The 15,623-nt window shown below is 40.4% G+C and overlaps 1 protein-coding gene across 1 annotated transcript; it reads right to left on the bottom strand.

Annotated features, from left to right (window-relative positions):
- Nucleotides 1–333: 333 nt before the first annotated feature.
- Nucleotides 334–4,287, bottom strand: LOC121419602. The gene is made up of 3 exons (XM_041614059.1): nucleotides 4,117–4,287; nucleotides 816–1,212; nucleotides 334–750 (listed from the first exon to the last, which is right to left on the bottom strand). Exons 1-3 carry the CDS (start codon nucleotides 4,285–4,287, stop codon nucleotides 572–574), a joined length of 747 nt encoding a protein of 248 aa, XP_041469993.1. The 3' UTR covers nucleotides 334–571.
- Between the last annotated feature and the right edge of the window lie 11,336 nt (nucleotides 4,288–15,623).

Genomic DNA, 15,623 nt, shown 5'->3' with positions numbered 1-15,623 from the left:
AAAACAGCTGTTTGTCCAGTGATATCACTCCGCGACAAAGAAATCAAGGGTCGATCCTCATGTTCGCGGATGTATTGAGCTTTAGGACTCGGGCACGCGCCGAGTTGTGAGGCCCGCCCCCTTTTAGAGCGGGTCTGACCACGTCAGCGAAAAGTGATTCGCCCCCTTCCACTCGTACGATTCCGTGGAAGGCTGACACGGCCCACGTTGAAACTCCAAATAACTGCACATGGAAGAGAGAAAAGGAAAGAAACAGCGGCACCAATTTGTGCATTCTAAAGGGGGGGTTACATAATTACCATAAACATGATAAGCGTAGCAAAGCCCCAGTCTAATAAGAGAGGGCGAGCAAGTCTGTCTGCGCCCATGGAGCTATTATTGGGTAAAGTAACCATCGCCGTCACCATGGCAACCAGCGAGAGAGAGAGAGAGAGAGAGAGTAAAGATAATATATACTGCTTGTTAGAGGGTGTCAAAACAAATTTATAAAACATTAGGTCGATATTAAATTTTGCGCGAACTGGTATTTAAAACAGAAAGGCGATAAACATACTGGCAAAAATTGCTTAAATTAAGGGGGGACAGGTTGTCGAATATACAATCTGTGTGTGTTGGAAGCCCAGCGCCCCATATTTTGAATGCAAACATCGGAAACACCCGCCATGGCTGCAGAAGTTGCAGCCCCAATACGGAAAGAATGGAAAGAAGTGAGCAACGGTAAACCGCAAAAAGTAATGGCACGTCTTAAAACTTTGCCAAAAATGTGCCTCGTTAGGGGTGACGAGTCAAATGACGGAAAAAGGGCAGAGCCGCACGAGTCCGCAGAGCGAGGTAATCATTTACAGCGCGAAGTGGGCATAAATACGAAAAAACATTCTGTGGAAGTAAAATCGAGCATCCACGTCTAGTTTGATCTGTTTTAGACTTCGCAATCATAATGCGCAATTTTGCTTGATTACCCATTCCTTGAATAATAACATCTTTTTCTGATAAAGGAACGGGTTCATGTCTAGATCGAGACGTGAACTCCCCTACTCGAAGAAAACCAAAGAAAGCGATTAAAAAGGCAGCCCGAAACAATGCCAAATCATACGTATTGACACATACGTGAGTCAATGAATTTAGGATGGATTTGAGAATAGTATAGTAATGGGACACCGGGTATCGCGGCGAGCGTTTTTTCCGTCGCAGTCGACAGCCGATTATAATCACCTAAAGTATCGAAGATCGAGATATAGCTCCAGATGGGAGCAAAAGTCCAATGAATATAGGGTATCGTGGGATCACTTATATAGCGTTCAGTGTGCACAGGTACCACCGCTTTCCGTCTGAGCGTAATATCCTAAATTAAGTCAACGTACGTCAGGCCATTACCGCCGTCTTAGACATCAGTCATCAGTCAACCCAATGTTTGCATCGTAAAAGCCAGGCCTGAAATATAAGTACTTTTTGTTGCCCCCGCATACCCATTCCAAGAGAGATAAGCAATAAATTGAGCAACCTGCTCAAACACAGGAGCTATACTTATATCATAATGATATTGCAGCCGAAACTGCTTAAACACAGACCAAGCGTTCCTATAAGTATGAGTGCTGTGCGCCCGCGAAAAAGCAACAGATGCTCTCTCTCTATACGAAGCTGCTCCAAAGATGGGCGGGAAGCTTGCTGCCAGCCAGATCTCGCCTGAGCTAACCTGCGAAACCTGTCCATCTAAAACGAGAGAGGGCATCAGCCTTTTCATTGCGAGAGCCTGGCACGTCACGTGCTTTTAACATAATATTATGCTCCAAACAGAGAACTACAAGCAAACGAACCAGTTTCATTACACTAGGACATTTCGAAGTTAATGAATTAACAACGTGAACAACTGTTTGATTATCTGACCAAAATAAGACCTTAGAATTAGCTAGCAGAGCCCCCCCACATACGTATACCGACTACTATTGGGAAAAGCTCTAGAAAAGCAATGGAATAATTTTTCTCCAGTATTTCAGCTGGCCATCTCCCTTGAGCCCACTTATCCTGGAAGGATATACCAAAGCCAATGCTACCCGCAGCATCAGTAAAGAACTGAAAATGAGCATTAGTTACCCAAGTTGAGTGTGAAAACATAACCGTGCCATTGAAATCGAACAGAAACGTAAGCCAGGCCTGCATGTCCTCTTTCGCGCCGCGTGAAAGCCTTATCCGGAGGTTGGGGGTGCGGACCCCTTTAGTAAGATCGATAAGTCTCCTGAGGAAAGCTCTTCCGGGAGCCACGGCTTTACACACGAAATTAAGGCTGCCAATTAGCGACTGCAACTGCCGCAACGAGAGCTTATCTTTCTTAACAAAGTCAATGAGCATTGCCTGTAACACGTCTACTTCTCCTTGGGTACCCGAACTTTCTGCTCAGCCGCGTCAATTTCAAGCCCTAAAAATGTGATAGTGGGAACGGGCCCTTCAGTCTTCCCCTCCGCTATCGGGACGCCAAAAACCTCGCACATTGCCTTAAAATAAAACATCAAGGAACGACATTCCTGCTGTGTTGCGCCAACGAAAAAGAAATCATCCAAATAATGCAAAATTTGCTCTGAATTTGCAATTTCACGGCAACATGACTCAAGAAAAGTGCTAAAACGCTCAAAATGGGCACATGAAATTGAGCAGCCCATTGCAAGCATTTATCGAAGTAATACGCGCCATCAATGCAAAACCCTAGAAGGTCAAAATCGAGGATTTACTGGTAGTAAACGAAAAGCGGATTTGATATCGGTTTTTCCCATGAGAGCATTAGTTCCCAAGCGAGCAACGAGATCAACCGCTTTGTCGAATGAAGTATAATTCACGGAACATAACTCGGAATCAATGTGGTCATTAACCGAAGCCCCGCGAGGAGAGGATAGATGCTGAATTAGCCGGAATTCTCCCGGATTTCGCTTGGGGACGAGCCCTACCGGGGAGCAGCGAAAGTTATCGAAAGGCGGGTCTTGGAAAGGACCTGACATTCTCCCTAAACTAACTTCCTTACCAACTTTCTCCAGCAGCATGCCCATATGCTCCCTAGCCGATTTCAAATTACGCGAGAACACAGAGCGACGCTCGCCTGTGAAACCCAAGGAAAAGCCAGACCTAAACCCAGAAATCAGAAACGCTGCGTTCTGTTTATTATGGTGCCTTTGAAGAAATGGGAGCATGCTGCAAAGTTTAATTGGAGTTGGAGCTAGGTTTCTGTTTGGCAACTGCAGCGGCAGAATTGCAGCGTGTGAACCATGTGCTGCTGAGGAGCATTTTCCGCACCGGTGAGCATAACGGCAGGCAATGCGTTGACATGACCCAGCGTTGAAGGCGAAACAGACTGGTGAGGAGCGGGAGGGGGCAGGCGCGGCGCCAGGGGCCCGATTTGCCCCTTGTCTATTGGCATATCCAGAGAATGGAAATTACCCCGCCGGAACGACCGGTCGTATGGCCGAAAGGGCTGGTTACCCCCAAAAGAAGAAAACATTGCTCGACCGGGAGTCGAAGCTACTGTCAGCCATAGCTCGGTGTCTATGACAGCCCAGGAACGATGTGGATGACGGGCCTGACGTAACCGAAATTGAATGTCATAGGCCCGCCAATTGAAACCCCCAAAACGCACAATAGAACGAACGATATCTATATACTTGAGGAGCTCGCGCGCACGCATACAGTGTCGCTCCAAGTATATAGACGCGTAAATAAGGAACGCAGATGTCCACTGCTCTATGCTCGCGATCACCGGAGCCTTACTTTGGGGGCGAAGCATTAAAGCTGAGCCGGAGGCACAAAGGCTGAAGGCCTGCAACTGGGAACCTTCCTCACTTAAGCTTTCCCTTTTTAGCAATCCACCTAACTCTACAAACTCACCCTTCCAAATCTTCTCCTTAACACTAGAAGGCACCTCCCCGCCCAATTCATCACACACGCAGCTAAGCATATCTGGCTGCGTAGGAAAAGGAGGGTTGAGGGCTGGTGTAAAATTATCATGACTATTAAGCCCCTCAGCTACAGGGGCAGGAGGGATAGAAGGGGGAGCTTGAGATTGAATTTGGGGAATGACCGGATCTTGTGGAGAAGTCACAAGAGGCCAGGAGCCCCCCATTGTCCCGAACTCACACCGTTGCTTGTCGACGCCGAACTTCCAGCAGCTGGGCTCTGCGTCGAACTAAAAACTTGGTCGACGTCTGTCGCGAGGTCGACAGGAGAAGGCTGGCTGCCGGCATCTCGGACCGAACGACGAGTAGACTTCCTCTGACTTAACTTTTTGCCGGGCTTAGCCTTAGGCATGATTAGAATATGCGGGATGGCGATGAAATTGAAAAATCCTAAGAGCAAACTGTGATGTGGCACAAAACAGGTGAATTGAGATAAAAGATGCTTTCCACTCGACTCCACGAAGAAGAATGCTAACTTGTTAGAAATTGGATTTGGCCCCTCCCGAAATTACCACGTCAGCTAACGCGACGTAGCATCTTTAGCCACGCCTCCTTGTGATGTCCGAACTACCAAAATTCGCAATGCAACATTTTTTGGGCCACGCCTCCTCGTGAAGTCCGAACAATACCATATTTGGCATCGCAACATATCTCCACCAGGCCAAAGGAATTCGCCTGACCAGGCCCCTTCCTTGTAAACACCTGTTACGTACCGCTGGCGAGATATGTTGTTGTCCAGCTAGTCTGACCTGAGATAACCTCTCATTAAACTCGCTTTGCGCGTTAAGAGGTATTAAAAAATTCATGAAAAATAAGGATGAAATTCGGGGGTCGAATGTTTACTACCAGTGGAAAGGATATATATTTGGCAATCCATATCTGACCAGAAAAGGTCCCTCGACCAGCTCATTTTAAAAATAGATTGGCGTGTTTGAAGACACCTTCGGGCGGAGCAGATTCATCACCTCAAATAGCAAAATAGCCCTAATCCTTCCGCCAGTCAAAATATAGTCCAAAATTGGTGATATTTCTTCCCAATTTGGAAAAGGAAGTTCAGTAATTACCAAAAATAGAATCAGTGTTAGATGGACAATCATGTGCATACACTTTGTCAATCAGCCCATATCAAAATAAAAAAAATAGCAATGGGTTGGCTCGAATGAATATCTATGGCCTGCCACTTGTGATTAGGCCCGTGTAACCTATGGTAAATACATAGTTTACATAGCTTCTTTACAAATAAAATAAATATTATTTGTTGTTCAGGGTTTTTCCGGCGTTGGCACACTATGGTATTGTAAGATTTAGAAAGTGTATTTTTTCTTTGAAATGATTAACATGACGTCAGAGACGTTGAGATTCAGAATTATTTATCTGGGTCGATAGAGGGCGTTGGAAATTTGCCTTGCCAAGATCGACAAAGATTTAAAGTTCAGCCCGTCGTGACTTTACAGTAGAATTCAAGATAATCGGTACAAGTCCAATGTTGTAAGTAAAAGGACCTTTATATTTCCGTAATGTAATGTTTAACTGAATATATGAACCAAAATTAACTCGAGACGATAATTAATTCGTTGTTAATTTAGCTCATAACTTTGGAGAAAGTGTTTGGAGTTTACGTATAGAATACACGTGTGATAAACGTGTATTGGCATTGTACATTGATACTTACTTGGACATGTACATGAAGAGTGTTGCGTAATAGCATGTCGGCACGGTACTGTGTGGTAATCTCGCACACGGTGCATAGTAGGTTATTCATGTTCCGAGTTGTAAACGGAATGGAATGTCGGATAAACAATTGTTTTTTTTTTTTTTTAGCTGCATTTGGTTCTAAGTTGTTAAAATAGATACAGTATGGGTATGAGATTGAAAATAAGGCATTAAAGCCAGTTTTTCGGTGCATTTGAAAGCCCTGATAATTACTAACAACACATAGGTGAAATGAAGTTATTGGTTTGAATAAAGTTATTGCTAGTAATTAATGCTTCAGAGTATAAAAATGGATTAGAGCCAAGGATATATTGATTTAAGTTTCGTAGTTGATATAAAGAACAAATGAGACAAAGTCAAGATTTTGTTTAACCACACATATAGCAAAGCTTATTCAAGGTTCTTTGAACACATTGACAACACATAAAAGGTTAATTTGTTATAGAAAACCAAATGTTTATTCATGCAAGATTAAACCGTCACAATTAATTGTGCAATACTTAGACTATTTATTTGTCTCATGCAAGTCCAAAATTGTAAAATGTAATTGCATATATACAGATGCTTATTATTGTTTGTTTATATTTTTATGCTACAGATTGAACATGCTCGATGGAATGTTTTTGCATTGTGATAGTGTGTGAGCTTACATGTGTGTGTTATATTTTTTTTTTACCGGTTATGATATTTGTGTATTTGTAGGGACCCGTCTATAAGGGACGAGAGCAAAAATATCACAGCATTCCCCCTGCAGGCTTCCCCTAAAGCACGCTCGAATTAAGAAGCCCATGCCCCCTGCAGGCGGTCATCACTTGCTCTTAAAAATAATCCGCCATGCCCCCTGCGTGCTGCCGCGTCTAATCTCTATAAATTAATCCACCATTCCCCCTGCAACCTAACACCGGATGTTCTAAATATAATCCGCCATGCCCCCTGCGTGCTGCCCTGCAAAATCTTTCCAATTTAATCCACCATTCCACCTGCAGCCTACCACCAGTTGCTCTTGAAAATAATCCACCATGCCCCCTGCGTGCTGCCGTGATAAATGTTAATCATTTGGGTGCGACGGGCTACGACGGGCTTCTACAGAAGCCGAGATTTGTTTGGTTTGATTCGATGGAGTTTTTTTTTTTACTTTTTTGAAATCTTTATGTACTAAAAGCTGTGCCACGTACTATTTCCTTTATAAACTTTTTTCAGTAACAAAAATCCCGAAAATAGGAAATCATTTCGACTTTACCCGATTTTTTATGTTGGAGTCAGACGGGGAAAATAAGTTTTATGACGAGTACGTACGGGCGCGCACTAGGCCAGGGGCCCGTTTCAGAAACGTTTAAACGCAAGCCAAAAAATCAATCACAAGTCCCAAATGCATGCTATTGATTGGTTGAAAATCGAGTTGCGCATGCTTTTTACAGTTGCGACTCTTAGCTTTCTGCAATAGGCACCCGATCACGTAATTTGATCCATATCGTTTTCTGAGAGTATATAGGCTAACATCTTTTCTGCAAGATCGTCACGTAATAAGCTATGCGGTTATTCACCACTTTCGTCTTATTATTTGTTTCATCAAGGAGATATATCTCTAGAATGATATCTATTTGTAATTGTATTTTCATAAAAACAAAAATCTTGTAGTGACGAGAGTAATGTCTTAGTACTTTGAGCTGATCTCGGTGCACTTTTGACCCCATCATCCCTCTTCTTCTCATTATTTTGAAGAAAAAAAAGAGAGAAAAGAAAGCAGTTTAGCACACCATTCATATGCTCTTTTCAAAAGGGAAACGTCCATGTAGTGCATGATATATCGGCATTACCCGAACAAAAGAATGTCTGGGCGGCCACTCAAACAAATTCCTTCCGAAAAGAGCAGGATACAGATGGTCAACGCCCCGAACAAAAGGAAGATTAGTGTTTATCGGCAGGACGACCTGTTGAATGCTTTTCGAACTTAGCAATACAAAAAGCTTTTATGAATACTCTTTTTTATTTCGACCAACAACCAGTATCTCGAAAAAACAAACAAATCTTGTTTCATTTAGCGACAACACAGGTGCTTATGACAGTGAGTCATATTGCGTAAACGCTTCCCCTGGGTGATAACAAGTATAAGGATGAAAAAAGAATCATTTAGGGCAATTCTAGAATTAAAAAAATGCTCAGATGTCACGGAGAACGAGAGAGAATGAGAGACAGAGATATAAAGGGGGAATAGACCAGTGCGCTTTTGCTAAAATTCCATGAATATCTACTTAAACGAATAAAAACATGACTTTATTTGTTTGGTTATATCACTTTAAAAAAACAAACACGTTTTGTTTGTCACAACTCTGTCCTCAGACCCTTGTCGGACTGATGACTTTTTATTATTACTCTTGTTTAACTCAGCCCCCCCCCCCCCGATGGAAATGTTTTGACCTACACTCTAATGTTGCTTGTTTGTCTCCTCTCTCCGATGTTTTGTTTGTAAAGCGGTAGAAAAAATAAGAAAAATAACAATCATCCTGGCCAGTTTTTTCCCCGTTACGACCCCCCCAAAAAAACAAAAAAAATCGCAATTGGGCGCTTACCATGGTTAGTGTCCAAACGAAAATATTTTGGAAAATAATTGTGTTATACAGGGACAGCCATGTTTTGTTTTTTTGTGCAGGGGTTGAGCTGTGGGACGGGGTGAATCGTAAAAATCCCAATATTTCTAATTCATGTCATTTTACAGAATAAATTCATAACATGTTAGGTTTTAGAAGCTTGTCATCTCATTCTCCTTTTCTTTCCCAGATGAAAACTTGTGCATTGAAAAGTTGACAAAAACATAATCACTTCAAATAAAACCAATAGTGAACTAAACGTTTCCTCTCCCGAAATGGAAGAAATAAAATAACATAGGAGGAGAAATTACGTTAAGGCATCCCCTGAAAAAAAACATGTTTGTCTGGCGTGTCCCCGACAGAACCCTCTCAATCCTACAATCTTTTACTCATTTGTGACCTACCACCCCCCCCCCCAAAAAAAAATATGTTGATACCGATCTAAATTTTATTGATGTTCCTACCTTTTAGCCAATTTCTTTCCTTTTTTAACCGACGAATAGCGTGGTAGAAAAGAATCATATGAAGAGCTCACTCGCAACTGCGAAGGGTTAGGTCCATTTTACATCAAATTTGATTTTTGGGCCTCAATGTATAGATTTTTAGTAGTTCTATATTAAGATGATACCAAAGAAAAGTTGAAATTCCTATTCAAAAGTGATCCAAAATGGCAAAGAAAAATCACTTTTTTCAAAAGGAGCTAGGTCCATTGTTCATAAATTTATTGTTCTGTCTCAAAACCTCTAAATTTTTAGTCGCTCTGATGAAAACAAAGAAAATTTGAAACTGACATGCAAACATGAATAAAAGTGGCAAGGAAAAATCACTTCTTTAAAACCTAAATCGATTGGATTCATATAATTTAGTTGCAAATGGGGTTAGGTCCACGATAATGATTTAAAAAAAATATATAGAAAAAATGAAGACTGGTAGATTTCTTTTATACCAAATTTATGTTCGCATGATAGGGTAGTACATCATGACATTTAGTTTCTCATAAGAATATTGCAGTAAGTGAGAATAAAAAAACATGTTTTTTTCTCGAATGGTCAAAAGTGGACCTAACCCCTTTTGCAACTAAACTAGTTATATAGAAAAAAAAAACGCCCCGCATTTTTTGTTTCCATTACTGCAAACAAACATTGGGGCGCTTACCCTGGTTAGCATCAAAACCAAATATCTGATTTTTTAAATAAACAAAAAACAGGGACCGCTGAGCTTTTTTTTATAATAGAGGGGTTGGGTTGAATGTGAGATCGAGGGAGTAGACCGGCTAACAAAAATCACAAATTTATACAGACTTCGACTTTTTCTTGTACGTGTTTGCTGAAGGGGTGAGGACTGAAACTTCCTACCAACTCCGCCGTCTCTGTACTTTTAGATTGAACGATTAAAACGATAGAGACAAAAATGCATTCTAACTATTTTGATTGTTTTTAATGATTTATTTATTATTTTAATTTGTCGAATGAAGATGCCGCTCACAAGAGTTCATATGGTGCCAAGCATACGGGAATGGTATAGCCTGAGTGGTAATTTATTCCAGAACCAATTAGAGCTTGGAGTGGACGAGAATATTATTACCTGTCTGTAGTATGTTCATGATATTATTTATTGATTATTATACAGTGTAGAAATGGAGAAATATACTCTTTTTATTAATTCAGTGTTTTCTGACACTCTCGATCTTGAAAAAAGACATCCCTTATGCGCATGGCATCCAGTCGTCAATTAAAGTCCCCCACTCCCCCCCCCCCCCCCGAACAATGAGCTGACTTGTACACAACATTAACATATAACAAAACAAAATAAAGCGAAAATACCTTAGCACTTATGAGCAATTATATACAACATCACATGATTGCCAGATGCGAGAATATAATGGGAAAAATTGAGTCACTTCATCTCCCCCCCCCCCCCCCCTCTCTGTCTCCTTTAAGGAGGCCCGAAATACCATGCGTCTTTTTGTGGAAGAAATGCGTCCGGATTGGGGATTAGCTTTGAATGCATTTTACTTTGACACCATGCCGACTGCGCACTGAACGGGTAATTACCTATTAGTGGGCGTCCAAGCTGGCTGCGTCCGGCATAGGGGATTATCTTGAAAATGCGCCATGATCTGACCCCATGCCGCCTGCATGCTGAATGGGGTTGTAGAGAGGCCCATGCTGGCTGCATCCGGCATAGGGGATTAAATTGAATTTCGCATGGCTTTGACCCCATGCTGCCTGCGTGCTGAACGGGGCAATTAATTAGTAACAACCGTTCATGCTGGCTGCATCCGGCATGGGGATTAATTCTGATTACCCCATGCCTCTAGCGTTCACCCCATGCCCCCTGCAGGCTTCACGCTATAATATTTTTGCTCTGTTCCCTAAGCATTTTTCTTCTTAGGGGTCCTGACCATTAAGTAACATGTAACCAGATAAGTTTTTGTATTATTTTGTTGGTATCAAGTTATTTCTGTAAATATTTTTTTTGAATGGCCAATAAATTGAATTGAATTAAAAATACTTCATAGTATATTTCTTTCAGAACTTAATGATATGTCTCTCTCATTAGTTAATCAAATGTATTTGTAATTAAAAGAAGATCTGTTGTATAATTGTATAAAAAAGTATATCTATATTTAATGATTTAAGATTCAAGTTCGTTAGAAATCACGTAGGCAACACGTGGCCATAATCAATAAGTTTTCATTATTCCTTGGTCGTTTTCATGACATTCTCTTCAGTGACAATTTACATTATTCTGAGCCACAACACTCCACTACAATCTTAACAATCGACATCAAAACAGTGCAGTAGGAGGGCTGAAAGACGCTCGAGGAAGTCTCGACAGTCAATCGATCGGCAAAGTTTCATCAGAGCGTAATTCTTTAGAAAAATGATGTCTTGTGCCAAGAAAGATTACATCAAGGAAAACGTTGATGATTGCAATGGTGATCAGAGGCAACTTTTTCGACTTGTAGATAATCTTCTTGGCAGATCGAAATCCATTCCATTGCCCTCGGATGTAACAGATATCGAAAAGCGTTTCAATGTCTTTTTCCAAGAAAACGTTCGCAATATAAGAGAACCGATGATTGGATTGGCTTCCTCTACTAGGATGTTTGAAACACCTCCTGAGCATCAGTGGACAGGATTTCAGCTATCTTCAAGTGCTGAAATAGTAATAATCATTAAATCATCACAAAACAAATCTTGTGCTCTCGATCCAGTACCTACATGGATGTGAAGAAAGCGCCAAATGTGTTTACAGAGATGATATTGACTTTAATCAATGCTCCTTGTCATCTGCTACAGTGCCAGAATGCTTCAGGGTTGCTCTTTTTTCTCCAATTCTGAAGAAGAGCACCCTTGATCCTGACTGTCTGATTAACTATAGACCCATCTCTCAGCTATCATCTGTCTCAAAGTTACTGGAGAAAGTTGTAGCCTCCGCCTATGTACCTACTTAAAAGACAGGTGTCTATATGAAGACTTGCAGTCAGCCTGCAAGCCTGGCCACAGTGTTGAAACTGCCTTAATAAAGTGACAAATGATATCTTAACAGCTGTAGACAAAAAGCAGATGGTGCTTCTTGTCCTGCTTGATCTTTCAGCAGCGTTTGACACTGTCGATCACGAGTTACTTCTGAGAAGGATGTCTGACCGCTTTGGAATAACTGGTGATGTTATTAAATGGTTTCAGTCACATCTGCAGGCGAGATCACAGCAGGTAGCAGTTGGGGATACCACATCCGAGAAATACATCATAGATTGTGGTGTGCCGCAGGGATCTGTGCTAGGACCGGTGCTGTTTACTATGTACACAGCCCCTCTTGGAGACATTGCGCGGCATCACGACATGAAGTACCATCTCTACGCAGACGACACTCAACTTTATGTGGCTTTCAATCAAGGTATTGACCAAAATAATACATACCTTCGCATTCAGAACTGTGTAAAGGATATGCAGACATGGATGGAGAGAAATTTCCTGAAACTGAACAATGAGAAAACAAATCTTCTTCTCATTGGTTCACGTCACCAGCACTCCATTTTCGACCTGCAAGAACTTACAATAAACGGAGATGTTCTGCCTGTTTCTAATACTGTTCGAGATTTTGGGCGTATTTTTTTACAAGTCTTTGAACATGATGCACATATTCCGTCTACCTGCAAAGGTGCTTTCTATCACTTGCGAAACATAGCTAAGATTCGCAGAATCCTCTCTGAACCAGATGCTGTTATATATAAGAAGAATTGTAAGAGCAAGTACATTCATTTAAAATGATAAGGAACATTCCAGAATGTCTTTGTAAAAACTTTTGTTATGCAGGCCTCGCCTATTTAAAGGCCAAGGAGTTTTATTGTTGAATAGGGAAAAGCAGACAATAGATTGCCACACATTAGCCAGCCTGCAGTGAAAAGAACAGTATGATTAACTATGTTATTGGCATGTTCATCGCACTGAGGTCATTTAAGAATGTTTTAGAAATGTAGAATGCTCCAAAAAGTAGAATGTTCCATAATGTAGAGAATACTAGAAATCTATAGAATAGTTGTAATTTGTATATAAAGCTGGCAGATTCTTCAAGGACATCATCATATCATACCAGATCACTCCATCAGATCAGATCATATCAGAGCTGAGAGTTTCACGCCAGACTTTATGTCAGAGCAGAGTTTATTTCCACCTGGAATAATCATCTGTGGAATTATTTGCACGCCATCAATGAACTGTTTGCAGTTATTAGAGAGAGAAATTCTCAGTTCTCATCGAGATAACCGGTTTTAATGAACACTCTTCAACCCACGGATTGCTGAAATTAACTGTTAATCATCATCAACATCGTCTTCACAGACATTTCAACTCGTTACAGTGACTCTTGTTATTCGTCGTTCTTCAACATCAGTTTCATCATCGCCATCATTAATAAGGAATCTTCCCAGCCAACTTGGATTATTACTTGGATACAGTATCATCACTTCAGTTTTTGACCTCTAGCACTTCAAGAGGTTTATGTAAGACCATTATCATTTTGTCATTTGTTTGTATATGGTTAATTATTTCCTGTAATAAAAAAAGGGAAATAAAATCTAAAATTAAATCTTCCTTGTTATTTGTTGCAGTATCGTAACACTGCAAATGTGCTTTCTATCACTTGCGAAACATAGCGAAGAGTCATCCATGCCCTTGTCACGTCGTGAGTGGACTGCTGTAATGCCCTGTTTGCTGGTCTACCACATTCTTATGCCTCAAGACTACAAAGAATACTCAACAACGCTGCCCGAGTTTTTAAAGGAGTGGGCAAATAGGAACATATTACTCGAACCCTAAAATAACTCCAATGGCTTCCTCTGTCGAGAAGAATTGAATACAAGATCCTGACATCAGTGTTCAACGCTCTTCACGATGTAGCACCAACTTACATCAAGGATCTTCTTGGCGTGAAGCAGTGCTACTATTCTTTACGATCTTCCACATCTACCACCCCTGTGATTCCGCGTAGCAGGACCAAGCATTATGGAGATCGGGCTTTTAGCTATGTGGCCCCAGTTATGTGGAATAGACTGCCAAGTACTATAAGGAATATGAACACTCTTAAGACATTCCAATCAAGAGTCAAACATTACCTTTTTACAATCATATTAGTGAAGGCCACGTCTTTTCCTCATATGAATGTTATGTTTGATGATTTTAATTGTGATTATTTCCAATTTTTTTGTTTATTTTAATACGTAGCACCTTGAGTAATGATCCATTAGAAAGTGCGCATTAGAAATACTTATTATTATCATTATTACTATTATTATTATTATTATAAACGCCAACCCTATACCCTCTGATATATTAAGACCGGAGTAGTTGTCGCAGGAGCAAATGTCGTGTCATCTTTGGTCAGTATAGTAAAAATAGATACACAGCACGCTTTAGGAATGTATAATATAATTTGCATATTTTTTATTCAAACGCACAATAGGTTTCAAATTTTGGCGAGAGTACAGTGATAAATTTACATTCATAATGATCACAGGAAAGGCGGCTGTCAAGTACACGAGTGTGAAAATTACAGTGAAGAAGGTAGCTATATAAATGCCTATTTCAAAATAGTAATTTGTAGTTGTCAAAGTTTTGTTATGACAATTGTTATTATTCGTATTGCTGTTGTTATCATTACTATACATATTATCTTTGAAATTAAGAATGTATACATGATCCTGCGGGGACATCAGGAACATTTATTTAGTAGCGCGAAATTGGGGCGTCGCGGAAAACGTTTGTACAGTTGCAAATAAAGCGTGAGTTCAAAAATAAATTGCAACATGGTGGAATGGAAAAAGGTTGAGCTGCACTTTAAACGCAAATCATCGTCAGATTTTTGTTTGGTCAAAGGACACACGCTTAATGTTGGGACTTATGTTTCATTTGGAATTGAATATAGCAACGCCTCAGTAGTGTTTATAAAGTAATGAAATGCTTATGTAAGTTCGTGCCTTCTTCCTCAAGTTGCCAATGTGAAGTGGATGATTCAATTTAATTATTTTTTAGGATCTCATTCTACCACTTATCCTGTTTTTTCTCCACACAATGTCTTTCTCTCGAGTCCGTACATTGATGGCGTTTGAACTGGTATTTTATGATATGTCCACCGTCTTATCACGAAACAGCAACTTTACATATTAATCCAATACCCTGTTACTTTAAAAGCACTGGTCAGTTCCATTCGCCCTTTACTTTTTTATGTTTTCATCAGTCTACAATATATAAAAAAGAAATCCTTTACAGTACCGAAATTTTATAGATTTTAATCTATGTGTATTTGTCATTATCGATATAACTGGTACGAATGTTGCAACATGGAAGTGGTCAGTCATTAAGAAAATATTATAGATCGATCCAAATTTGTCTACACTTGCCATAAATTACACATTTGAACACATAATACTCGAAATCTGCTTGATGGTAAAGAGAGTGCGCCTTACATGTATGAATTTGTGATTTCAAATAGGAATGAAATATCATTTAAAACGATTATATCATTATCATTATTATGATCATGACAGTCACAAAGATAATCAGATGCCAAGTGTCCAACAAAAGGCACCCGAGCATCAGAATGAATCACGTGTTCATGCGAAATAATTGCCCCACGGATATAATAAGCACGGAAGAGATGACTGGCTCGTACCAAACGATAGTTTTCTGGTTGGTCGTGTGTATACACAGAAACGTGATTGGTTGAAATCCCTTTCCTAGTCCCATTCCTGCTTTTAACTGAAGTGGCAAGGCTTGGAGCCAAGTGGAAAGAATTTGGTCTGGGAAGCAATATATCACACAGGAGGGTTGTTTTACTACTGGGAAATATTAATGTAAAGTAGATCCTTTTCTGTGACCAGGTC

The sequence above is a fragment of the Lytechinus variegatus genome, chromosome 8, assembly GCF_018143015.1.
Source record: "Lytechinus variegatus isolate NC3 chromosome 8, Lvar_3.0, whole genome shotgun sequence".
Taxonomy (NCBI): Eukaryota; Metazoa; Echinodermata; class Echinoidea; order Temnopleuroida; family Toxopneustidae; genus Lytechinus; species Lytechinus variegatus.
Note: the sequence above shows the minus strand (reverse complement) of the source record. Positions and strands in the feature narration are given on the sequence as shown.

What these genes read in the sequence shown, in the direction of transcription:
- LOC121419602 (XM_041614059.1), bottom strand. Translation starts at nt 4,287, where the DNA reads ATGCCTAAGGCTAAGCCCGGCAAAAAGTTAAGTCAGAGGAAGTCTACT. An exon ending in CGGCGTCGACAAGCAACGGT is followed by an intron (nt 1,213 to 4,116) that starts GTGAGTTCGGGA and finishes TCGATACTTTAG; the next exon opens with GTGATTATAATCGGCTGTCG. An exon ending in TTACCTCGCTCTGCGGACTC is followed by an intron (nt 751 to 815) that starts GTGCGGCTCTGC and finishes TTTTTGGCAAAG; the next exon opens with TTTTAAGACGTGCCATTACT.